The following is a 24,147-nucleotide window of genomic DNA, read 5'->3' on the forward strand; positions in this document are numbered from 1 at the left end:
GACGACTGCCAACCTCTAACGGACAAACGATATACTTCAAATTTTATTTAGTTAATTTCCCATATGAGAGAAATCATGGTATTACATCGATATACCACAATATTTATATTTTCACTTCACTTAAATCAAAGCATGAAAACACAAATTATATAGAAATTCTTTTTATTAACATCATTCTTTAAATAAAAGACACAAAACTTTTACTTTTGTATTTTAATTATCGTACCTTACATCACAACAAGAAAATATAAGAAAAAATGAGAAAAAAGCGATCAGACTTTTACAATCTCACAAGATACTCTATTTGGATCCCATTTTCCATTATTCATTGGCCGTACACATAACTTAGCACATATATACTTTTGTAATCGTTCCGGATTCAAAACGAGGCATTCATTTAATGGTTTGCAATAATGTCTAACGTCGGAAGGTAAGATCAACACATGGGGTTGCCGTTCAAAACAAGCGTATTGTTTCCAAAGTCTGGTATCAAGATTCAAGCCAGGAGGAGGAGGATATACAGGGTAGAATGAGGACTGAGACAATACATGCTCGGCCAAACGACCAAGTCTATCCATTCCAGGTGTATTCCTAAAAAAAAACCTTTGTTACAATAAAATTTATATTTTATTACCTAGATGTTGATACACTTACGATACTTCTTGTTGTCCAAGATGTCTAAGTACATCAACCGATGTTACTCCTATATGTAAGCCATCTACATTTATTATGCATGGATCTGGCATACTACAAATATTCGTCGTACTTGATCCAAGTTTATTTGTATTTAGAACGAACTCCGGAGTTGGAAAAACCGGATGATGATGCACATCACGATTAGAAGGTACCAATATAATGCGAGTAGATTTCCTAAATTATGAAGAATAGTAATGCTAATTTACATTATTATATTAACATGACCTTATCAACTGAAATATACCCTTGTAAATGTTGCAGAATCTTCGTTAAAAGCGTATCAAAAAAATCTTGAAAAGTCTCTTTCAAACTACATTTTTTAATTTCAGGATGTGTATATTCTACGAAAGGTCCAACTAATATTAACATATTAGGTTCGTCTTCTACAACGCGTTCCATAAGATCCCATAAAGGTTGATAATTTAAATTATCAGAAGGTGTAAACGGACCAGCCGCAACGTATATTTTAATATCTTTCGATATTTTGGGTACATCGAATAATGGTGCATATCCCTTAACAAACAATTTATTTACTGTTAAAGTATCCTCAGTAGTGATAATACCCTCAACCGCAACGATCTGACCAGTAAACACTGAGTAATGCTTAATTCCTTTAAGATTCAGATGTAAAATGGGAGCTTGTTTCTGAATTTTAAGCCTTTTAGTACCTTCCAGCATAACAATTTTCCTTCCACTAGGCTTTTCGGCTGTTATAAATAGTCTGCCCCATGTTCTAAACACAACTGGTTTTATAGGCGCTATGTTTCTAATGTAACGTATATTCGAATTAGGAGGTTCAATGGCGTTCCAAGCGTAGCACAATCGCTCCCCAAAACTTTGACAATGCATGGTAAGAATGGCTCCCTGATTGGAAAACATTTCAAACATGTACAATGCACCTTTAGGTATATGAGAATTATCCGCCTTAACGATCGATACATCGTGCTCGTTTTGTTTCTTCCAATTTTTAATGGCAGGGCCAAAAAGTAAAAGGACTTTGCCTCTAACCGTTGTACTGGGTGCACGAATTGGAACATCACTATAACAATTATTGAAATTTACTAATTGCAGTATCGAATTACACAAACATGTAAGTAAAAATGATTAGAATAGTGTGCTTACGATTGTGAGGTATAATTCAACGGTGTGAATGTATGGCCTACTGCTCGTAATTTATTATTGCTTTCTGTCTCAGCTGTTGGACTCCTTGCTCTTTTAGTTTGCTTAAAAAGAAGTAAAACGATATTCTATATAATAGTATAAAATAATCTTTACTGCAAGTTAGAAATATATATATTTCATATATTACACACAATATTTTAAGAGTGGAACAGATCACCGTAGACGAGTATGTATCTAGTCACGAAGTAAATCATAACGCGCACCACATTCATACTCGCCTATGGAATTATCTGTTTTACATCGTACTAAGGATTCATAAATGAAAAAAGTTTATAACGATGACAAATTTTTGAAACGGTTGCGCGTTAATATGGGAAAACTTATTTTATGATTATCAATGAAACGACGATGTTTGAATCCAAACGTGCTTAATGAGTGTGGATCTAGTCACAATTTGATCTCCTGTGCACTAGACCTTCACTCATTTAGCAAATTTGGAAAAGATGAATTTTCTCGTTTTCGCTTGTTTTCTTTCTCTGCCGCCTTCCTTATTACATCATACGAATCTAATGTTGCGTGCTTCGAACTATCGATATTTAAAAATTGTTTTCTAATTAGCGATTACAGGAGAATGTGAATAAATGCAGAAAGAGTAAGATAAACAGTTATTTTAACCGGTAACGTTACAATGACAAAAAGTGTACAGTTGTAGCATGATCTTCGGGAGTCAACATAACGAAGAAGGTTAATTGTTATTAACCTGGCCATTCTTGGCACTCTGTTACGTATTGTTTCGATCTAATTCTGTCCATTTCTTGTACTTTGCGTTCGATACTTTTACATTCAATTAATCTGTTGCTTTCTTTCACAGTAACTGTTCAATTTGTCGAATGTTTCTAATTCTTTAGAAACGGTCTATTCTTTTGATCGATCTATGTCTATACAATTTATTTATAAAGTATATTAGAAGATGAAATTTATGCCAATACGCACAATTCTCGAACGATACTTGTACCAGATCATGTAAAACTTTGAATCGATCATTGAGCTGTCCTCTTTCCCCCTCTTTTCTGACGAATACATGAAGAGTCTATTTCTCCTTCTACCCCTCTCACCGCAAACTATCCGCCCCTGGCAATCTTTTGCCCCACTATTCACAGAGATACCGTGGGAAATAACATGAAGCTTTTACCAGATACAGTTGTAGCACGCTATAAGAACCGTTGGTATTTCATTCACTTTTCAATCTAAATATCCAACTGTTCTTGTCTTTTCCTTTTTTCCCTATATCATCCGAAATTCTCATTTACTTTATACATATAAGAGAGAATATTGAGGAGTTAGAAATTGGAGCAAAGAGAGGAAAGAGATCGCACTGTCAGTTGTTGGTCAATTGCATTTAATTGGTAGATGTAAGCAACTCCCTAAAGAACAGATCTTTGAACCAAGTGCCGCTTAAGGAAGCTAAAATTTTGTTATAATTTACACGCAATTTAATCTTATTAAACCAACAATTTACTTATTTATACAAATCTTGCAAACTTTTAGACAGGTGGAACGCGATAATAAAAATAATTATGTGCAATACTCCTGATTAAAAATATCTAAAAAAAAAAAAAATATTTTATACAGTATATAAGAGGAAAGTGTAGAATTACCAACGATTAGGTGCAACTTCAAAAAACTATCCTATATAAATGCACACGCAGACGCATGTGAATTTGCATTCATATAAAAATATCATGTACATTTGTGAAGATATATATTATATACAGAATATTATTTGACAAGAAAGTACATGTAATTCAAACATAAAACATATAAAACTAAATAGTTAATTACATAATACCTTTGCTTAGTAACCTGAGATATTCTTTCGTCAAATATTTGGAAAATATCAAAACACTGAAATGTATATATGAAGAAAGAAGTAGATCTAAAGAAGCATGCGACTGAGTTGAAGCAACAGGTTGCAGCGACGCGACGCTCAGAACTCTCGACCAACGAACGGTCGACGACATTCGCGTGTACGCACACAACGACAATCGATCTTCTTTCTCTTTCTCATATACAGCACTGTTTTTATTACATATAATATATATATACGCATGTGTATCAATGTGAATAAGGTTATCCGTAAACCTTCCTAATGTTAGCAAATACATTTATCTTGTATTTCTTGTAACGACATCTAATGATAAATTCAATGTGAATAAGCAACCTTTATACGTAACGAACAACTTTTCCGATTCTGTGCAATCAATCTGGCACATTTCCACAATAAATATGGAACTGTATGGTATGAAATGATAGGAAAAGTAAAAAGATTTGAATAAACAATAACAGCAACAATAACAATAGCAACAGGTCGTTATGACGCGAAACGTTATACGATTGGCGGAATGACTTTCGAGTATGAAATTCACTCAAACCGAATTCCATAATGGCTGACGCTTTACTCGACCATTTCAACATATAATACACACTACACTCGCTCATATAATACTATTTTGCACAAATTATTTACTATTTCACAACAAAATTTACACACAATTTACAGCTTGCATATAGACTGTAAAATACACGGTTAACCGGCAAATCACTGAATAATACACTCCGACTCCTCGTGACTTCGCTGACAGGCAAGCGGTAGCGTCTCGATTCGACGCCATCAAGATATCTCACCGTACCGAATAATTTTTTAAAAATATCAACTATAACTGCCTCGTACACGAACAAATCAATTATTTAGCAAACTACAACCCGTAAATTTCAGTACAATTTGAGAACTGAAGCATAAGAGTAAACGAAAGATACAACGCTTTGTTCAGAAATTCTGTAAGCGCGCACGCACGCGCGCATCAGGATGATAATGGAGTCTGGGTCCTTGAAAACTGAAATCGTACCCTCTGAAGAAATCTGGTCAGCTTTCTTAGATGGAAGGAGAATCCCTCTCTATACGATATGAGAAGGCACACTATCCTTTTTCTACCAATAAGAATCATTCCAACATTCCCCTCCTTCGAAGAGTGTCCTTTGTGGGAGACTGGGAAAGAAGAGGAGGGGATAATGGCGGCGATCTACCTGGACGATTTTTGTGGCGGGAATTATGGTGCTTCAACAAGATCCTACAACAGCGCTTCAGGACAAGAAACCACCTGCCGGGAAATAGCATCGGAAATTTCACTACTGTTAACATTAAGCATCAATAGTAAGCATAATAAATAACACGATGTTCTGATTTTCAATAAGTGGTAGGACTGCCAATGACAATATTGTAATCTCGTAAGATTTTCTATATTTTTATAAAAAAGAAATATGTTAGAAATAAAATAAAACATTTTAAAGAATAAAACTTAACTATTGTATAAGTTGCTTAAAATGATACAATAATATATTAAAACCTTGTAAGATATACCTTGAACTTACATTAACAAAAAAAGCAAAATAATAAAATAAAACAGTAAATTCATAAAAAGAAAAGTTCTACTTTGAAATAAAAATTTAAGAAGACATTACTGTTATACCTCCAATTTATTTTGCTAATTAAAAAGGAGCCAGATTTTATTAATGTTGATAATAATCAATTTTAAATATGATAAAAATAAAAAAATAGAATAAAGTTTAAACGGTATTCTTCTTATATATTAAAAATTACATATAACCTTCTATGTGTATATGTTAACATAAATTTGAAGTCAAAATTTACAATCGAGTTGAGCGAACTAATAAGTAAAAAATATGTCAGTAACATAAATCTAAAATTTTGTCTACTTCGTATAACTTTGTAAAGTACAATTCCAAACGTTCTATAAAGAATAAGATCCTCAGGTAGAAACCTTACGTCATTGCTACTATAGACCATAGATCGACCATAAAGAATGTGAGACAGTGTTGCCAAAGCGATGTAAATCATTACACTGCCAAGGTTGAGGGTCAATATAAAATAGATTGTTCCTATATATAATACAACAATTTTCTAGGAAACTATGTTTAAAAAATATTTATTACGTGTTGTGTTGCATTAAAAAGATTGGACATTTTTTCGCAACCCTTTACAAAACATAACAACATTTATACAACATTATATGCACAGAAGCACTTATGGAAACTACGTTTTAAGATTATAAAATGTTGTATGTCTTGCAATATAGGACATTCATAATTATAATCTATTAGCAATATTGTTAGACTTCTATTCTAACGACAGTATACGATGTATATTTTCAAACTAAATATTTTTATTAAGAAACAAAATATTTATGAATATTTTTAATTAGAATAAAATAAAATCATTCTAAAATGTAAATAAAATTTTATAACAAAATTTGGTTATATGTAATAATTTTAGACATCTAATTTATAAAGAATACTTCGATAAATTTGGCAACAATGTCGGAAGACCATTACAAGGGTAGAGACCTTCCCTCTTGAAAGAAAGAATAAGGAGAACGAGTAATTTTTGAACTCAAAATAGCCCGCTCAAAATTCGACGAAAAATATTATAAATGTAAAAATAATTATTGATGAAGCATATTAAAACATATTTTCATCCTTTTTTACAATAGACTGTATGTCAAATGTTGTTAACTTTTCTTAATTGGTGAAAATATTTACAAATAATTAGTATTAAGATATATATATATTATGTCAGATTATATTTACTAAATTTTATGTAACAAAATATGACTAATGAAAAAATGATTAAAATGAAAGCTTACCTTTAATGTAGGGTATTCTCCACTGCTGTATATATCCAAAACATTCTTACCACTATTATATACAATAAATAGATGTAAGAATAACATTTGAAAGTCACATGAACTTAAAGAAGTAAGAATATAAGCGATTGCTAAATTTGTTACTAATAAAACACATGAAAGGATACGTAATTTCTGTATTAGACTGTATATCAATATGTATATTTGATACTACTTGAGTAGGAACGTCTAAAGAACACTTATTGTTTTTTTCTAAATCTTCCTTTTCAAACTTAATAAGATTGTTTATTGTTGGATCAATATCTAAGGAATGTGGAATGGTATATGCTACCCATAATTCAACAAATTTTTCTTCATCTATGTTATAATCATGACATAGCTGAATACCTATTCAAAAAAATTCTTTAAAGATATATTAAATAAAAGTAATATATTAATATATTTTATATAAATGACAAAGAACGAATATAACTATTAAAAATATCTGACAAAATTCTATATATATAAACATATTTTGCTAAGTTACATAAATGTGTACATATTACTATGATATATAGTATAAATATTCCAAAATGTTGTTATAAAATTTATCAGAATTGTTTAACACATATTTATAAAATATATATAACAGTACAAATAATGCAATCAAATACGAATATATCATCAAATATAAAGAATATGTCTGTCTCGGATTAAATGATGCTTTTAATAAATTACTGATTAGGAAATTCGTATAGGTTAGGAATAAATATCTTGCATTTACACAATAAGTCCATAAGTAACTTACATTTATCGATCACGGATTTATCGGAAATATCACAACCTAAATTAGAGAAGCACAGAATTAACGATTCTTCTGACACCATTTTACTACACAAACTAATATTCTTTAGGCTTTTCCCGCCAATTTAATAAATCAATGTACATGCGTAGTACTCTGCAGTACCCAGTAGAGTTAGAATCTATAGTTAAGAATGATGAATGGTATATAGTGTAAAGAAAACATACTGTATATTCAAGTATACTAAATGGTATGCAGAATCATAACGCGGTCCGTACAAATTTTTCTCAAGAAAAGTAATGTATGAATATGTGATTCGCACGAAATATACAATAAATAATAAAAACAACTTTATGTAGTTTGTATAATTTTACAAATATATTTCATGTTATTAGGATAGTTATATGCATAAATATTGATATTTTCACATGCAAATCTTATTTTATATAAAATTCTTGTTCATTAGAGTACTTAAAAAACCAATAAACCATTTTTTTCATAATTATATATATGGTTCTTATCCATATATACATATATAAACATTACAGTATACATAATAAAAAAAATATCTTTTCTGGCCAATGTTAGTATTAAGTAGTTGATTAATTTTCTAGTGTAAAATGTTGTTTGTCTTTTTCTGCAAGTTCGATTAGTGTTTGTGAAACATCTGCAGAAGGGAATCTTTCTATCCAAGACTGAATCATTCCAGCAAAATTGGGTTCATAGTTTTTCAATTGTACTTCATTTTCACCTGTACCATGATACATAAATTAATAATATTATAAGAATTTATAGTAAATGTACATAATTGTATGAATACAAACCATTTACAAATGTGTTAGATTGTACAAATATTTTTCGTGGTTCTTTGTGAGCTAAAACTATATCTCTCCAACGTGCCCATGGATGTGGACCTGTTTCGGGTACCTCACTATATTTGTCATACATTTTTTTGGCTTCTTCAATGTCACCTGTACTTTTATAAATTTGCAATTTAGTTAAGAACTCTCCAATCGCTTTTTTACCAACTGTCAAAATTTTCGTTCTGTCAACAGTTAATAGTAAATTCTTCCCTGGCTCAGATTCTATAACATTAACAAAATCATTGCCAGCTTCTAAACAAACTCTAAGTAAGACATATCTTGCTTGAGAATGAGCTTGTAGCCACTTCTTAGTAGATGGTTGATACATTTCTAAAGCTTTTGCACAACCAGTCCATAATAAAGATAACCAATTAACATATATTATATCATCAGCCTCAGAATTCTCATGTCCAAATATACTTAGTATATCTTTCTCTAAAGATAAATATAATCCAACTGCTTCTGCCCTGCATTCTTCATAAGAAGATCCCATTGACCCAAACTTTGAATCATATGTTTCACCAGGTAAAAAGAATTTATTTATTGGTTCTCCAGTAAAAGGATTTTTTGTTTTTCCCATATCAAAATTATATAAACCAGATTCTAATTTCCTCAATAATTTACCTGTTCCATGACCAAGAAGTTCATGCAAACCAACTTGTACTTCAAAGCTAGCTACTCTATAATTATTCATTAGAGTTTGATCATGTTCAGATAAAAATGGCAGTACATCTAATTTCATATTTGCAGGAATTACATTACCCAAAGAAACATTTTTAAATCCTTCTGATTGCCTAATTTCATCATAATTTGGAATATTTATACCTGCAGGGATACCAGATCCTGAGAATGTTAGAACATCCAATGAAGTAAAATCAGGCCTTAGAAATTCATCTTTTTCAAAGTCTCTGGCCCAAGGAAGCTTTGGTATAAATTTTTCTGCATTACTTACTAATGTAGCAAATTTTTTGGACATTTCTTTATTTACCATTGCTACAAATCCTTCAAACTCCCCTCTCTGACCTGCTGGATCTCTATAGGTTTCAATAAAACCAATATAAGTTTCTATAACTGGTCCTTTGTCCTTAATCCACAAACGAGACCCATCTTTATGATCTTGTAAAGATCCTGTCTTGAAATGCTGTATATATTTATTTAACATACTCTTTTCAGTTTCATTTGCAGCATATTCTTTTGCTTTCTGAATATTATCAACAACTGGAATCAAAAGTTTGCTATAGTCTCCTCTTGTAATTTTAAATCTTGCATTTTTAAATATTTCTTCTGACAATGTAATATTAGGATTATCATTGATCTCCACAGAAGCTAATCTGATTTCATATATATCTATGTTTTTGGAACCTTCAGAATCGTTTTGTTTATTTGCTATTTTAAAACATCTGGCATTATAAGATTCTAGTCCTTTACTTTGCATAAAATCATTAACTAATTCTGCATCTTTGTCTGTACAATTAGCAGAAAAATAAGTTGTAACCCCTTTTTCACCTAATCCCAAAGATTTTAATTTTCCTTCTGTAGAATATATTATATTTTGAATTTTATTCCAAATTTTTTCAATGTCTTTGGGATTATTTTCATATGCCTTTGAAATTTTTATTATGGCTTCAAATTTATCCTTAGGCAAGTTAGGTATTATTTTGCTGTCACCAAAAGATTTATAATTACCAGCATTTGCAAAGATTCCACAAGAATATACTAAAAATGCCTAAAAGTATAGTATAGTTGTACAATTAATGTTAAGAACTATTTTTAAAAATTAAAATTACTATTCCACATATTATATATAAACTTACTGTGAACTCATCTTCACTAACACCAGCATTAAATGCAGAATTTTTCAATTCATTTATTGTTTCAGATAAGAAAATTTTATGTAAAAGGGCAAATAATAATGGTGATTCTGGGGAAGTTTGTACATATACAATAAGACCACCATTCCATGCAGCTTGACTTAAATAATGTGCATATAATTTTTCCTTTTTTGTTAATGCATTAAATGCAGTATCACATTCTAAAGCAATTATTGGTTGGTTATTCGGTAAAGTAAACAAGGAAATATCTTCACTCATTTTTGTAGATAATAATTTCACACTGGAATACAAAGAAAACAATAGATTTATTGATTACACTATAGAATTTATATATAAATTTATGTATATATGAAAATAAAACACAATCATTAAGTCAATAAATTCAGAAAACTTTTTTATAATTATAACGTTCTACAGAAATATTAAGAAGGAAATTAAAGAGAAAATTTTGTCCTTTTATACATATATACGCTATATGTATACGTATGCATATCTTGTGAAAAAAAGTGACGCTACATATAACCAACCTTGAAACAAAATTATTTCTTAAAAGCTTAACGTTTTTATCCGTATTTAGAATTATAAATCCTACTCTTCTTTCCTTAATACTAATGTTAAATGAAAAAAACCGTAGAAAATATTTATGCACGGTTTGTGAAACAATCTTCTGTCGATAAAATGACCACATCTGCAATATATTTCTTTCGCGGTGCAATTTAAACATTGCAATTTATGCAAAAGCAACTAACTATTTTTTTATATCTATATACACAATTGAACTATTTATTATTAAAGAGTTGTCTGTTAAGTATTAATTTATTATATATATTTCCTGATATAAAAACGATTACCAAAATTTCCTAGATAATCTAGTTCTTATATTCACTAAAAGTTTGCCGCTTATTGAGGTAGGTCGCAATCAACTTCTTGAAATTTTCAAATATATAATTTATTCTTTTTACAATGTACATATTTACTTAAAAAAATATAAACAAATTAAATTACTACTATATACTTGATGTTACTTTATACATTTAGTACTTTCTGTCTTATTTTATGCATTTGATATTTTTTATTACATTTATTAGATCATATGTTGCTCAATAATCATATAACAATATTTTCTACTTATTCAATATTTTTGTATAATAAAACAAATTATATATCCTTAAAGAGCGTCATTAATTAAATAAAAATACTATCTTATATTTTCTGGAAAACACATCTTGGAGTAATTTCTTTTATAAACATAAGTATTTAAAGGAGAAAAATATAGTATTATTCTTTGACATCGCCAATACCATCTGCATTTATTGCAAACATTGCTTCACTCTCAGGCAAACAGGGTGAATCATAGATTTTACATATTCTAGTTTCACCTCTACCCTTACGTAAATATAATCTTGTAGTACTTGCATGAGCTAAAATATGACCACCAATTGGCTTTTTTTGGTCGCCACCAAACATACTAGCTGCACCATCAACTTGTGCCACAACTTGATTGGTTATAACAACAGCAACACCATGTTCATCCGCTAATCTGAGCAACATTCTGAGAAATCTACCTAAATGCATTTGTCTAGCGGCTAATTCTCCTCTTCCAGAGTATTCAGTTCTATATAAACCAGTTGCACTATCTACTATCAATAATGCATATCTAGATTCTGTCATCATAGCACTAGCTTGAATTAGTAATTGAGTTTGATGATCTGTATTATACGCTCTAGCACATGCCACATTATCTAATACAGAATCCCCTGCTATCTTATATCTTTCAGCAACAGCAATTAATCTTTCGGGTCTAAAAGTTCCTTCTGTATCTATGTAAAGACATTTTCCTTCTGCACCACCCATATCTATCGGTAATTGACAATTCACAGCAAGCGTATGACATAATTGAGTCTTTCCTGATCTAAATTCTCCAAATATTTCTGTAATAGAACCCGTTTCGATACCACCGCCTAATAGTCTGTCCAATTCACTAGAACCAGTTGTTACAAAAACAATATTGGAACGAGTTTGATGAATTTCAGTAGCACTCTTAAATCCCATTACAACAAGTTTGGAAGCTTCTTGCAAAATTTTATCTGCTTTAGCTTCACTGATACCTTTGATAGCAATTAAGCACTTTTTTGGAGCGTAGGCTACAGCTTCCACAGTATAGTAGCCAGCTTCTTCCAGCTTTTTTACATCTCCTGCTGTTATACCATTTCCCTGAACAAATAATATAGTTATTAAATATTAAATTTAATTTTATGAATGATATAAATTATTTCATACAAACATTAAAAAAACGAGGAAAAAGAATATGATACAGGTTAAAGAATCAACGTACTTCCAGGGTTTTTATTAATTTTGCTTGTGGATTATATTCTTCAAATTCTTCATCTCCTTGAAGAGTAGCTGTGGCTGCCATAGCTGTCATTTTTTAATAAGATATAATATACCTGAAAAATCGAAAAATAAGTGTTAACTTTGGCGCCATCAATATTACAGTGTCTTTAAATTACACGATTTGCATTATTTATCATTGCTTTTTATTTATATAAATAACGTAATATTTAGCACTAAAATTATAATATGTTGTTATATAAAATATATAATTTATAATAACTTATTCGTAATTTTGTTTATACTAAATTCAATTTATTCAATATCTTCAATATCGTATTTAACAATTGTGTTAGTATCGATACCTGTTATTTAAAATAAATATATTAATAATTATGTAAAAAGAAATAAATGAATGAAAACAAGAAAACTTTTATTTATCATTAACTCTAAATCTGTAGAATTATGTACACAAATATAAATACACATAAAAGCTAGATCACGCATTTATCGACGATCAATATTAATTTCTATTAAAGATGTCTCTTCATTCGAGAAGAAATCAAGGAAGAGGAAAAGGTCAGGACAGGACAGGAAAGAAAGGCATTAGGTCGAGACAAGACATATATATTCTGTTCTGACATCTGACCATTAAAATAATTGTATATTTATCCTTAGAGTGTTTTCAGAAGGAGACCGTTATATGAACATTATATGTTTTTATGCGCGACTCTTCATTGAAACATCGTTGAATTAACAACAGATTTACTTTTCCAATGACAATGGCGACTTTGCATGAGAAGCATTTTTGTTCATCCAATGTATCTATAAGCGCTGTGTTCTTTGATCTGGACAATACTCTCATCGAGACTAGAAAGGGCGACAATCAAACATGTCGAAAGGTACGCTAAAATATTTGAAATTATATTGATATTAAAAGCCGTATGCGTGTATATAAACGGTCAGTATTGGTTAAAATACTGGAAATACATATGTGTGTGTATGTCTTTCTTAGAGAGTGCGCGAAAACTGTAGTTAATCTTTCTCTCGAAATTAAATGAAAAGTCGCTCATATTGCTAATTTACTTATAATTTTATACATTTTTTTTTTTGCTTTTCTGTGGTACTTCTTTTACTGTTTCAAAAAAAAAGTATCTCGTAGTAATTACATTTACATTTACGTTTAATCTTTCAATTCCGTTTGGATACGAAGATGGTCCGAAAATAGAAGCTTCTGTGTAATACGAGCTGACTCCCTGATATAGTGCTTTCTCTCGGACGGTTATTTTCGACCGATCCTACTGCACTGTCCAGACACTCAACAGAACGTAGAAAAAGCGTGTAAGCACGTTACTGAAGATATTCACGATTCACGATCTTAAGATACCAGTTAATTGTACTATTACATTCACATGCTATATCATGTGGAGAAGGTTATGGTAGAATGGTAGAATTATGTGTACATTCAAAATTCTTTTCCAATGAAATTCTGTAAAATGTGGTTATTCTAAACAGCTTTTTATGTTATTTTCTTTAATACAAAACTTAACATAAGCAGTTAATATATCATATTTCTACAGTAAAATAAAACAATTCTTTGAAGGACGCTGCTAACCTTATATTGAAAATAATTCATATTTTATTGTTAATGTACACATGTTTGTGGAATTAATGTTTGTGATAGTACAACTTTATTTCTGTCTGACTAAGTGAGTGTGTCAAAGGGCAAGGCTAGTTTTAAGGGGCTTGATCTGGGAGTACTGCCAGTTGGCTTTTAGCTGTGACATGTGAAAGATGCAAATCTCAGTGAATCTTTGTTAAATACTACTGAGTAAATATCAAAATTCTGGAATTGTTTGTGAATTGCATCTAGAAGTTTGTCATCGTACGAGAAAAAATAAAAGTAGAAAAATACTTGTAGATTATAAAAATAAATATTTGTTTTCTTTAAATTATAACAACATAAACTACAGCCATGAGTATTTCAAAGAACGTGAAAAAATATGAAACTATTTTGAAGTCTGTTGAAACTGATTCAGAAAAATTTGCTGCATTATTTATGATAACAAAATTGGTGGATAGCAAAGATTGTACAGTAGCAGAAAAAAAAGTGTTATTTGAAGCTATTGGAAAAAAATTTTTAGCAAAATTATTATCTACAGAAGTAGTTCCTGTGGATTGTCCTCCACAAGTATATAAGTCTGTAGCATTGTCTATACTTTCTGCATTCTGTGGAGAATCAGAATTAGCTTCTCATCCTGACATGATAACTCATATACCTGCATTACTTGAAATTATATCGCAAGCTGATGAAGATGCAGATGATAATATGTTAATTATTGTTAGTGAAGCATATACCTGTTTGCAAAATATTGCACAATATTCTCCTGGACAACAAGTTTTACTTGAACAGAAAGCAATTACAAAAATGTGTGATATTTATTCAGAAAAAAGCTTTCAGACAGACCAAGCTTTGAACATTTTAGTTACTTTAGTTCAGAGATTTGGTCCAGAAGCATGGGATGCAACAGATACTGCACCTTTCCATGTTATTATAAATAAGATTGCATTAGATTTTGAAACAGATCATACAGAAAGGAAATTTCAGTTATGTACAATTTTGCAAGCTTTACTAATGTCCTGCAGAAAAAACATAATTAGTGAAACTGCTAAAGAAGAATCTTGGCCTTCTAGCATTCACAAGGCTTTATCTGATATTCTTGGATCAAAGATAGGCAAAAACCAACGCGATCCGGCACTAAAACTTGCTTCTGTCATGCTAGATTTATTGGGAGCAGAATGGACTTTACTAGATAAAGAAAAACCAAAAGTATTTTTATTATTATTGATTCAATTGGCATCTATAGAAGTTAGAATGCAAGTGGAAGGAAAACAATTAAAAACTATAATGGCAAATGCAGACTTAGTTACATCTTGCTTTATTATTATTGAAATTTCTCTTGGATATATTACTAATGATCAGTTGGACCTAGACCAAAAAGAAAAACAGTCATTATATACTGTTTTAAAGGGAGCCTTTGCTGCAATTATAGGTTTACTTACAGCAGTATCTAAGATGAAAGAAATAACAGATGTCAAAGAAAAAATATTTATTTGTGCTGTGGTAAGAGTATTAGCAGCATGGCTTGCTCAGGAAACAACAGCTATGCGTTCTCAAGTTTATGCAGTTTTACCATATGTATTAACAGTAGCCAATGACACATTTTATGCACACAGAAATAGAAAATTGTCAGAGAAGGCTAAAGCAAATGCTAAAATTAAAAGTGATGAAGCAACATCATCTGGAGAACTAGTTACTTATGATCCTCTAAGTGAAATTGATTTATTGAGGCTTTTATTACCAGCATTGTGTTATTTAGCTGTAGAAGAAGACGCTAGAAAAATTTTAATTAAACACAAACAAGAGGAAGTCCTGTTTGAATGTTTATCTTACCATTGGACAATTGTTCATCATAAAAAGCCACCAATACCAAAATCAGAAAGATTAAAAGCATTGAAAGAACCAGAAAAAGAAGAAGATTTAGACCTTCATGTATCAGAAGCAATCAAAGATTCAAGGGTGGCCATGGTCTCTGTGTGCAATGTTTTAATGAACATTACTGTATTAGAGGCAAAATTAGTGGAAGAATCACCAACATTTATTTCTTTATTAAAATTTATTTTCAATAATCTCCCAGAACTTAAACAAATTCCTGAAAATCTAGTATTGCACGGTCATCTTGCAGTTTTGGGATTGCTGTTATTGAAGCAACAGGCAACACGTGTCAAGAAAAATGATTTTTCTATATGTCGATATATTCAGGCTACTATAAGATTCTTGTGGGATGCATATATAATTGATGAAAGCAATGATCCCACTGAACTTGTTGTTGCTATGTCATATAAAGAGCGATGGATGGAACTTATGGAACTATGGTTTCTTGGAATGCAAACAATGGCTGGGGTGTTACAAGTTATACCTTGGCTTTCACAATTTACTCTTGAGTCAGGTTGGGCAGAAGAAATTATTGAGATTCTCAAGAAAATAAAAATAGGAAGTCTTCAGCCAAATGTAAAGTTTGCTTTTGAAGATCTTTTGTGCCATTTAGTTAAAGCAGATGAAAATGTTGCTTCTGTTTTGAAGAAATGTGGGGCTTTAACAGTATGCAGAAATCATCGTATGATGGAGCTGGGAAAACATCTTTTTGGAGATTAAAAACAATCCAAAAATTTATATCGATATTTTATTATCATGTTTTAAATGAAAGTACTATATATCTGTACATTGATAGAATAGCCGAGATACTTAATCCATTCTTATGTTGTTAAGTAATATGTTTGTTTGTGTATACGTATTACACATGTTTCCTTTTTTATATTACGCTATATTGCATATGAAAGAAACTATTAATAATTCTTATTTCATCAAAATAACACTCATATTTTGAGTTAGTGATTCAGTTTAGCTAAAATTTTGTAAACCTGTATACAATCACAGATCAGATATAAATGTAATCATGTCTGAAAATAGCTTTCTGGCAAGCAAAAGAGCTACTAAATGTTTGTATGAGTTAAATAGATTTAGAAATTTAAATATTGAAATATATATTAGGAAAAACTATTTTTACATTTTATATTAATTTATAAAATATTAGAAAATTTGTATAAGTTAAATTTGGAATTAATACAGTTTGTGAATGTACATATGAAAAATTGCTTATGTATAACAAATGGCTTTGTAAAATAATAAATGGTCTTTCTACTAAAGAAATTGTTTTTAAAAGTATTTTATCTTTTAAATTATTCCCTACTTTAATATTAGAAAATTACATTAGATAAACTTTTCAATCATGTGAGAATTATCCCTTATATTGCATTTAATACATGGCATAAAATCTGCAAAAATAAGTATAAATGTTAACATCCAACAACCATTTGAGTAAAGTTTTTAGGGTTGGAGTAATATAAATTTGTTGTTGGCACAACTGATTTTGTTGTGATTACAGCAACGACCGCGGGTGCCACTTCGAGTGTCCACTAATCGGCTCGAGTATTTCAATGAATCAATGCATTTTCTAGGTAATCATCAAAAACTGAATTAAGTGACCTAAGTTCCTAACTGATCGTTTGTATCCTTTCTCCCAAGAGCTTGGTTCAGCCATCAAAATCCACATTCAATGAATGGTTATTTTTCACTTTCAATATGTCAATTATTCCTTATAAAATCTATTTTTCACATTTATCATTTTTCCCAGTTATCAAAACATACTATAGATCATGTTGAATGTGGAAATCATTCATTTTCCTTTAGTGCGTACTTTATATTTTGTTCATTATTTTATAATATTGCTTGATTTATGTATTATAAAGTGAAAAAAATGTCTAATAGGTGGTATTCTAACTTTATCTGCAGTTGGCTGAGGAACTAACACAAGAATATGGTATTCCTGAAGATATATCTGTGAAGATTACAACAACATATTTGAAGCTCTTTAGAAAATGTCCTGATAATGTAATTCACACCTTGGATGTTTGGCGTATAACTTTATGGAGTAGAGCACTTGGAGAAAAGTACTCATATCTAGCAAAAAAAATTTACGAGCGATGGTTATATCTACGATATTATTATTTGACTCTGCCGTCAGATATAGTTTCTATGCTCCATCAATTGAGGTTAAAATACCTCTTAGGTTTGATTACAAATGGTCCATCTAATGCACAATGGGAAAAAATACGAAAACTTTCACTAGAACAATATTTCGATATAATTCTTGTATCAGGAGATTTACCATGGGAAAAACCCAAAAGGGAAATATTTCGAAAAGCATACCGATTTTTAAATGTTAAACCAGATAGTTGTGTAATGGTTGGTGACAAACTGGAAACTGATATCCTGGGTACTACATTATTGTCATATTTTATTTATCACGCGCATTAATTATTTACGAATTATTAGAAAATATTACATTCAAATATTGTAGAATAATCTTATTTGAAAATGTTATTTCAATCAATTAACATTATAAAGAAAATGATGCAGTTTAAAAGATTATTATTTTCCATATATAGGTGGAATAGAAGCAGGTCTAGGGTGTACAATTTGGATTCCAACATTGGATAAACCACCCTTATTAAGGGGAGATCCACAACCAGATTTTACTATAAGGCATGTCACAGATCTCTTAAGTATTTTAAACAGAGGTCCTGATGCACCAGAACTTGAAGATTCTTCTTCAAATGCGTCAGATGGTAGTTGATAAAAGGAGAGATTATTACTTCGAACTTTTCCAAATATTATAGCTGATCAGAGGTCACACTTTTATATAGAGAACTTGCTAATTATTTTCTCATAGTTAAGTAAATATTATTATTGTAACTATTATTATAGCATGCTTTAAAAGTATCTTAAATGGCTCCTATATTATTTTTATCTTCATATTGAATAGAAAAAAATGAAATTGTTATTGAACTACAACATGATGATAGTGTTACTGCATTGAATTTCAAAAAGATATCATTTAAGTATATTTATTATAGATCTCTCTTTTACTAAGTTTTTAAACTGAGAATGAATTTTATATCATTTATATGAGATAAAAATTATATTTTTTAACTGAAAGAGTATTCTTAATTGAGAATTGTGTAATTGTTTTTAAATTTACTTGCTAGGTATATTACCTAACTTTATAATAAATTTTGGTTTTTACAGACAAGCTTTAGATAACGTTATAAATTGTTTATATATATGTAAATTTATTATAAGTAAGCACAAAGTAATTTGTATACAAAGTACAAATGAACATTTATATCCATATATTAATAAAAAAAATTTAATAGGAGTAATGATAAATAATTTTTATAATTTTATAGCCAATGTACAATGTACAATGTATGCATTAAATATAATGATTGTAAAAATGTATAAACATATGTTTATAATTATGAGATATATACATGGAATATGTGAAGAGTAAATACTATGAACAAATTTGATACACACACACATATATTGTAACTATATAATATGTACATCTGTAACATATATTTTTCCATTATATATTTTATTTTGTGTTAAAATAATACGAACAGAAATGTTGAAAAAAGTTTAAAAAAACTGATAAAATGATAAATTGAAATGTAATACTTATTTTTAGTAATAAAAGAAAAAATAACAATATTAATTTTTTTTCCTGATTGTAAAACGAATATTGTTATATTTACATATTGAATATATTTTATGAACTTTTACTTATTTTCATAGTTCAGTATTATATAACTATTATTTTTTACGTTTGTATATCTTTATGTTCTTCTGTTACAAAATCATCAGTCACAAAACTTTTATCCTGTTCATCTACTTTGTTTAAATTATAAGATTCTGTTAAATTGGTATCAAATTGATCGCTTTCTTCCATTCCATATTCATTGTTTGGTTTTATCATTTGGTTCTAAAAAAATATTATATTAATAAGGCAATATATGTAAATTACATATTACATTTAATCTGTTGAACAAACCAATGATTTGCTTTTACAAAAAAGTTTTCTACAAATTTTTCGAGCTTTCTCGGGATTGATATCAGCTTCTATTAGTGACGTTAGAACATCTCTCTCAGTTATATGTAATTCGGGATTAGCATCAATCAATATGACCGATTTACTTTTAGCGCTTAGTGCATCACGCCTAATTTCGTCTAGTTTCTGATACCACATTAATTTTTTAAGTACTCTATCTTCATTTAAACCTCTTGGAGGCATCAGTGGTCGAATTTCAGAAATATTTAATAATTGCTGAGCATATACAAGATCTTCTAATTCTTCTCCCTCTGAATTATCCGATATATTTAAAGCAAGTTTTAATTGATAAATCTCGTACAACATTCGCTTCTATTTAGAAACACAAAGTTTATTATTTTATGCATTTAACATTATTTTATAAACTTAAGTGATAGTAAGTGATATTATTCTGACCGTGTCTAGAATTGTTTTGTTTTCTTCAGTGTGTTTCTTAAATACTTCTTGTAGTTCTTCATCAGTATACAAACCATTTAGTATTATTTCATGTGTAATATCGTACATAAATTTTGCGTATTTCGCTTCTTCATCCTTTATATGTGCTTTTTGATCAATGAAGTCAGTACATAGTTGACCGGTTTCATAATTTCTATGATTTCTTGATGTGCTATCTTCTGATGGAAGATGATTGTTGTTTTGTGATAAATAATCACAAGTAGATTTATAATACATCGAATTTTTTTCTATTCTATATATATTTTTATGGTAACAAATAATTTATCAATAACAAATACCTGATATAATTTTAGTTAATTTAAATAACGAAGCAAATGTTTCTATTGCAAAATTTTATCTCACCTATCTTGAAATTTTAATGCAGTTTCCACACTTGTAGAATTAAAAATCTTTCTACAACTATTACTTGATTGTGAATAAGACTGTTCTCTTATATTTTTAATATTTGATGTAACTGGCTCCGAACTACCTGTTTTAAATATTGATGAACTTGGACAAACTACATGACTGTGAGATTTTGGTCGTGAACAGATCTCATTATAATCGGATAAAGAATTAGTAAAGTACTTCTGAGCTTCACACTGGCAGAAATATTTTGAGTCATAGTTCATTCTTAAAAAATCCTGTTAATTAATCATTAAAGGATAATTTGAATCTATAATTTATAATTTTTGAATCGAATAATTTATAATTTCATTCCTATGTTATATTTCGTGCAAACTTCTCAGTAATCAGAAATGAGTTATATGAATAATTTACCATTGGATGATATGAGACATCATACGTCAATTTATCAATTACGTTATTTGTAATTTCAGTTTTTACAAATTGTGGTTTCCAATCTGTTTGTTTGCACATTTGTTTTTTTTTACGAATGTAGCTTCTGTTTCTAGCATCAACGACACATTTTGTCAGTAAAATGCGTCGTAAGTGCGCGCTCATAGAGTTATATGCTGTTAATTGTTCATAATAATTTTGTCCATTTTGATTGTATGCTACATGTAATATAAATTTACGGGTTAAAAAAGAATTTTGTAAAATATATATCCTTCCAAATAATTTAAAACATCGATATTTCGATCAAATTGGAAAATATGGAACAATGAAAGAAATACATTTTTCATACCAGTGCTTTTAAGATTAACTTCACTCTTATTACATCTTGTCATTTCTTCAAAACTATAATATTATTACTTGTCTATTTTGAATCTTATTTCTAACTTGGTGTACTAATTTAAAAAATAGTTAAAAGATGCTAAACAATTAATAAAACAACACTAACAAAAATTTATACCTTACTAATTACACATAAAATACTGTAAGGTACGTAACATATACATACAAGTTTAAAGTTGTTACTGTATGGTTACCAAGCAACAATATAATTCTTTACTTCGTACTAGATATGACTACAAAGTTTATTTCATATAAATTATGTAACAATTTATGCCTGAAACAATTTAATTATTTGTTTAATATTCCGACATAACATTATAAGTTACATTTGTTGTAAATATATACATATATGTATTCATTAATCTATAGTACGTATTCATATTTTATACAATATATATACATATAAAATTAATGATAATTAAGTTCTGAACTTAAACATTGAAAAAAGGAAATTAATCATAAACAAGATACAATCTTCTTAAAATGCAGAGTTTTAATTATTATAAATAATAAACAGAATTTACAATTATTTCAGTAGTAAATGAATTACACTTAGTTTACAGTCTTTTTAATGTTATTGCTTGGAATTCTACAACGATAAGAGTCACATACGATCCTGAATTCCGCGGAATCAATCGATGTTGCTGCATATGTTAATTTATGATCGCACTATATTTCTACAAAGATACCTAACATATTTTGTCTGTGACTATATTTTGTTTATGATTGAATAATTTGAATTTATGTCTGTATCACAATTCTGTTATCTACAGCAGATAACTAAACTTTATATCAATTTTTTAATTTATTAATGTTTATAAACATAATAATACATTTTATATATGTATATAGGTATGTACATGGATTTATCAATATCTTTAATTTTAGTGAAAGTAAATGCTGTGTAGAAGTCATAACGGTAAGTATGTAAGTACTTACATATTTCATTTTTTAAGTAGTATGTGTCTATGTATGTGACTTATCATTTCTTTTGCTATTGCAGGTTTATTTGATTTTAATGATTCGTAGCAGATATGATATGATGTCCAAAAAGATTGGAGTCATAACCTAAAATTAGGCGTGTGCTAAGAATTGTAGATAGTAAAATATGCAAATAAAAAAAAATTATTACAATGTATAATGTCTATGAGCAATTATCCATTAAAGATATAGCAAACTGGGTCGCCTCTGGAGCAATAATATTTGGTGGTATTATTCCCTATGTGCCACAATATAGAGAAATTAAAAGAAGGGATAGTGCGGAAGGGTTTTCCCTTTATGTATGCTTTACACTTTTAATAGCTAATACATTACGTATTTTCTTTTGGTTTGTACATTTACTTAATATAAAAATTTGTGGTTGTGTTGTATCAATTCATACTAATACAGGTCTGTATTTTTTACAGGTTTGGGAAACATTATGAAATACCTCTCTTATTACAAAGTATATGCATGATTGTTACTATGTTTATAATGATTAAACTGTGTATAAATGTACAAAGCAGAAATCAAGTAATAAAAGTCAGAGAACGTGTATTTTCAGGTATGTTTAAGTACAGAGAAAAGAAAATAAATTTTTAACATACGCAATAATGTATTTTCAAATTATAACTCATGTTAAATCTTAATTTAAACAGATTTTGATGCAAATTTTTTTTGGAAGTGGACAGATTTTCAATCTTACTTAGACTTTATGCTATTATTTGCTGTATTAATAGGAATTCTAACATATTTATTAGTGGATATACCAATATTTGTTGAAACCATAGGATTACTTGCAGTATTAACAGAGGCTATGCTTGGAATACCACAATTTTTGCGTAATTTTTTTAATAAATCAACTAATGGAATGAGGTATAAAATTATAATTTAATGACAAGATGCGATACATGAATAACATTCATAAAATAAATAATTTTTCTGTTAATTTCAGTATTGTTATGGTTGCAATGTGGACATTAGGTGATGCATTTAAAACATGTTATTTTGTTATAAGAGAAGCTCCAATACAATTTGAAGTTTGTGGTACTCTTCAAGTTATAATTGATATTGCAATTTTAACACAGGTATATATTTATCAAAATAAAACAACGATACATACAAGAGTACCAGTTCGAGTTGACTAAGTCTGATACTTTACATTTATGAATGCTGTAACATACTTTTTCTACAACTTCCATTAGCTAAAAAAATTTATCTGTGTTATAGATAAATATTTATGATTTGTTAATATACGCGCACTTGATTGTACAAAAAAAAACAAGAAAAACAAGGTGAAATATATAATCTATTGTAAATAAGCATTTATCAAATAATATTTCTTATTTTCACTTAAAGGATGTACTAATATTTTTTTAATTATATTAAACTTTTGATATATTTTAATTGTATTACATATGTACAAATTTTATGAAATAAAATTTTGTTAATATAACGGGATCTCAATTTCAATTAAAAAATGGCATTTATTCCATTATGTATTTAATTTGTATTAAAAAACATATATCTTTCTTATTACTTTTATAACAGAACTATGTAATTTATATGTATCTTACATGTTTAAATATAATTGAAGATAAAGTTCAGTCGTCAATG

General features: G+C 29.0%; 7 protein-coding genes and 1 long non-coding RNA gene across 15 annotated transcripts; 4 read left to right on the plus strand and 4 right to left on the minus strand.

The window, feature by feature from the left end:
* Window positions 1-145: 145 nt before the first annotated feature.
* Window positions 146-7,494, minus strand: DNApol-alpha73 (DNA polymerase alpha subunit B). Of its 3 annotated transcripts, XM_069126542.1 has the most exons (7): window positions 7,327-7,494; window positions 6,707-6,926; window positions 6,540-6,591; window positions 1,819-1,919; window positions 941-1,735; window positions 655-870; window positions 146-591 (listed from the first exon to the last, which is right to left on the minus strand). In XM_069126542.1, exons 1-7 carry the CDS (start codon window positions 7,403-7,405, stop codon window positions 273-275), a joined length of 1,782 nt encoding a protein of 593 aa, XP_068982643.1. In that variant the 5' UTR covers window positions 7,406-7,494; the 3' UTR covers window positions 146-272. The 3 variants fall into 3 exon arrangements, with proteins under 3 accessions (XP_068982643.1, XP_068982644.1, XP_068982645.1); XM_069126543.1 differs by lacking the exons at window positions 6,540-6,591; window positions 6,707-6,926; window positions 7,327-7,494 and adding an exon at window positions 4,725-4,823; XM_069126544.1 differs by lacking the exons at window positions 6,540-6,591; window positions 6,707-6,926; window positions 7,327-7,494 and adding an exon at window positions 4,404-4,716.
* Window positions 7,495-7,674: 180 nt separating this feature from the next.
* On the minus strand, window positions 7,675-10,848 carry DppIII (dipeptidyl peptidase 3). Its single transcript, XM_069125479.1, has 4 exons — window positions 10,543-10,848; window positions 9,998-10,295; window positions 8,145-9,909; window positions 7,675-8,071 (listed from the first exon to the last, which is right to left on the minus strand). The coding sequence occupies exons 1-4, from the start codon at window positions 10,737-10,739 to the stop codon at window positions 7,923-7,925; spliced, it is 2,409 nt and encodes an 802-aa protein (XP_068981580.1). The 5' UTR covers window positions 10,740-10,848; the 3' UTR covers window positions 7,675-7,922.
* A 161-nt stretch (window positions 10,849-11,009) lies between these two features.
* On the minus strand, window positions 11,010-13,658 carry LOC138186385 (DNA repair protein RAD51 homolog A). 3 transcript variants are annotated; one of them, XM_069126227.1, is made up of 3 exons: window positions 13,522-13,658; window positions 12,351-12,462; window positions 11,010-12,229 (listed from the first exon to the last, which is right to left on the minus strand). In XM_069126227.1, the coding sequence occupies exons 2-3, from the start codon at window positions 12,438-12,440 to the stop codon at window positions 11,294-11,296; spliced, it is 1,026 nt and encodes a 341-aa protein (XP_068982328.1). In that variant the 5' UTR covers window positions 12,441-12,462; window positions 13,522-13,658; the 3' UTR covers window positions 11,010-11,293. The 3 variants fall into 3 exon arrangements, with proteins under 3 accessions (XP_068982328.1, XP_068982329.1, XP_068982327.1); XM_069126228.1 differs by having other exon boundaries at window positions 13,516-13,643; XM_069126226.1 differs by lacking the exon at window positions 13,522-13,658 and adding an exon at window positions 12,712-12,888 and having other exon boundaries at window positions 11,011-12,229.
* Window positions 12,913-17,867, plus strand: LOC138186389 (uncharacterized). The gene is made up of 3 exons (XR_011174870.1): window positions 12,913-13,248; window positions 17,353-17,425; window positions 17,736-17,867. It is a non-coding gene; the product is annotated as an uncharacterized LOC138186389 (long non-coding RNA).
* Window positions 13,750-17,129, plus strand: Neurochondrin (neurochondrin). Its single transcript, XM_069126221.1, has one exon. The coding sequence runs from the start codon at window positions 14,322-14,324 to the stop codon at window positions 16,560-16,562; it is 2,241 nt and encodes a 746-aa protein (XP_068982322.1). The 5' UTR covers window positions 13,750-14,321; the 3' UTR covers window positions 16,563-17,129.
* A 135-nt stretch (window positions 17,868-18,002) lies between the features above and the next one.
* On the plus strand, window positions 18,003-18,603 carry LOC138186438 (N-acylneuraminate-9-phosphatase). The gene is made up of 2 exons (XM_069126327.1): window positions 18,003-18,243; window positions 18,416-18,603. The coding sequence occupies exons 1-2, from the start codon at window positions 18,003-18,005 to the stop codon at window positions 18,601-18,603; spliced, it is 429 nt and encodes a 142-aa protein (XP_068982428.1).
* A 760-nt stretch (window positions 18,604-19,363) lies between these two features.
* On the minus strand, window positions 19,364-22,627 carry LOC138186384 (uncharacterized). 3 transcript variants are annotated; one of them, XM_069126225.1, is made up of 7 exons: window positions 22,492-22,627; window positions 21,719-21,826; window positions 21,136-21,371; window positions 20,719-20,999; window positions 20,317-20,608; window positions 19,864-20,232; window positions 19,364-19,794 (listed from the first exon to the last, which is right to left on the minus strand). In XM_069126225.1, the coding sequence occupies exons 3-7, from the start codon at window positions 21,316-21,318 to the stop codon at window positions 19,633-19,635; spliced, it is 1,287 nt and encodes a 428-aa protein (XP_068982326.1). In that variant the 5' UTR covers window positions 21,319-21,371; window positions 21,719-21,826; window positions 22,492-22,627; the 3' UTR covers window positions 19,364-19,632. The 3 variants fall into 3 exon arrangements, with proteins under 3 accessions (XP_068982326.1, XP_068982325.1, XP_068982324.1); XM_069126224.1 differs by having other exon boundaries at window positions 21,671-21,826; XM_069126223.1 differs by having other exon boundaries at window positions 21,503-21,826.
* Window positions 22,628-22,685: 58 nt separating this feature from the next.
* Window positions 22,686-23,825, plus strand: LOC138186387 (solute carrier family 66 member 2). Of its 2 annotated transcripts, XM_069126234.1 has the most exons (5): window positions 22,686-22,879; window positions 22,959-23,095; window positions 23,190-23,406; window positions 23,486-23,514; window positions 23,619-23,825. In XM_069126234.1, the coding sequence occupies exons 1-5, from the start codon at window positions 22,686-22,688 to the stop codon at window positions 23,636-23,638; spliced, it is 597 nt and encodes a 198-aa protein (XP_068982335.1). In that variant the 3' UTR covers window positions 23,639-23,825. The 2 variants fall into 2 exon arrangements, with proteins under 2 accessions (XP_068982335.1, XP_068982334.1); XM_069126233.1 differs by having other exon boundaries at window positions 23,486-23,825.
* Window positions 23,826-24,147: the final 322 nt, after the last annotated feature.

This window comes from Bombus flavifrons, chromosome 13 (genome assembly GCF_040668555.2).
Source record: "Bombus flavifrons isolate JBK064 chromosome 13, iyBomFlav1_principal, whole genome shotgun sequence".
In the NCBI taxonomy this organism is placed as follows: Eukaryota; Metazoa; Arthropoda; class Insecta; order Hymenoptera; family Apidae; genus Bombus; species Bombus flavifrons.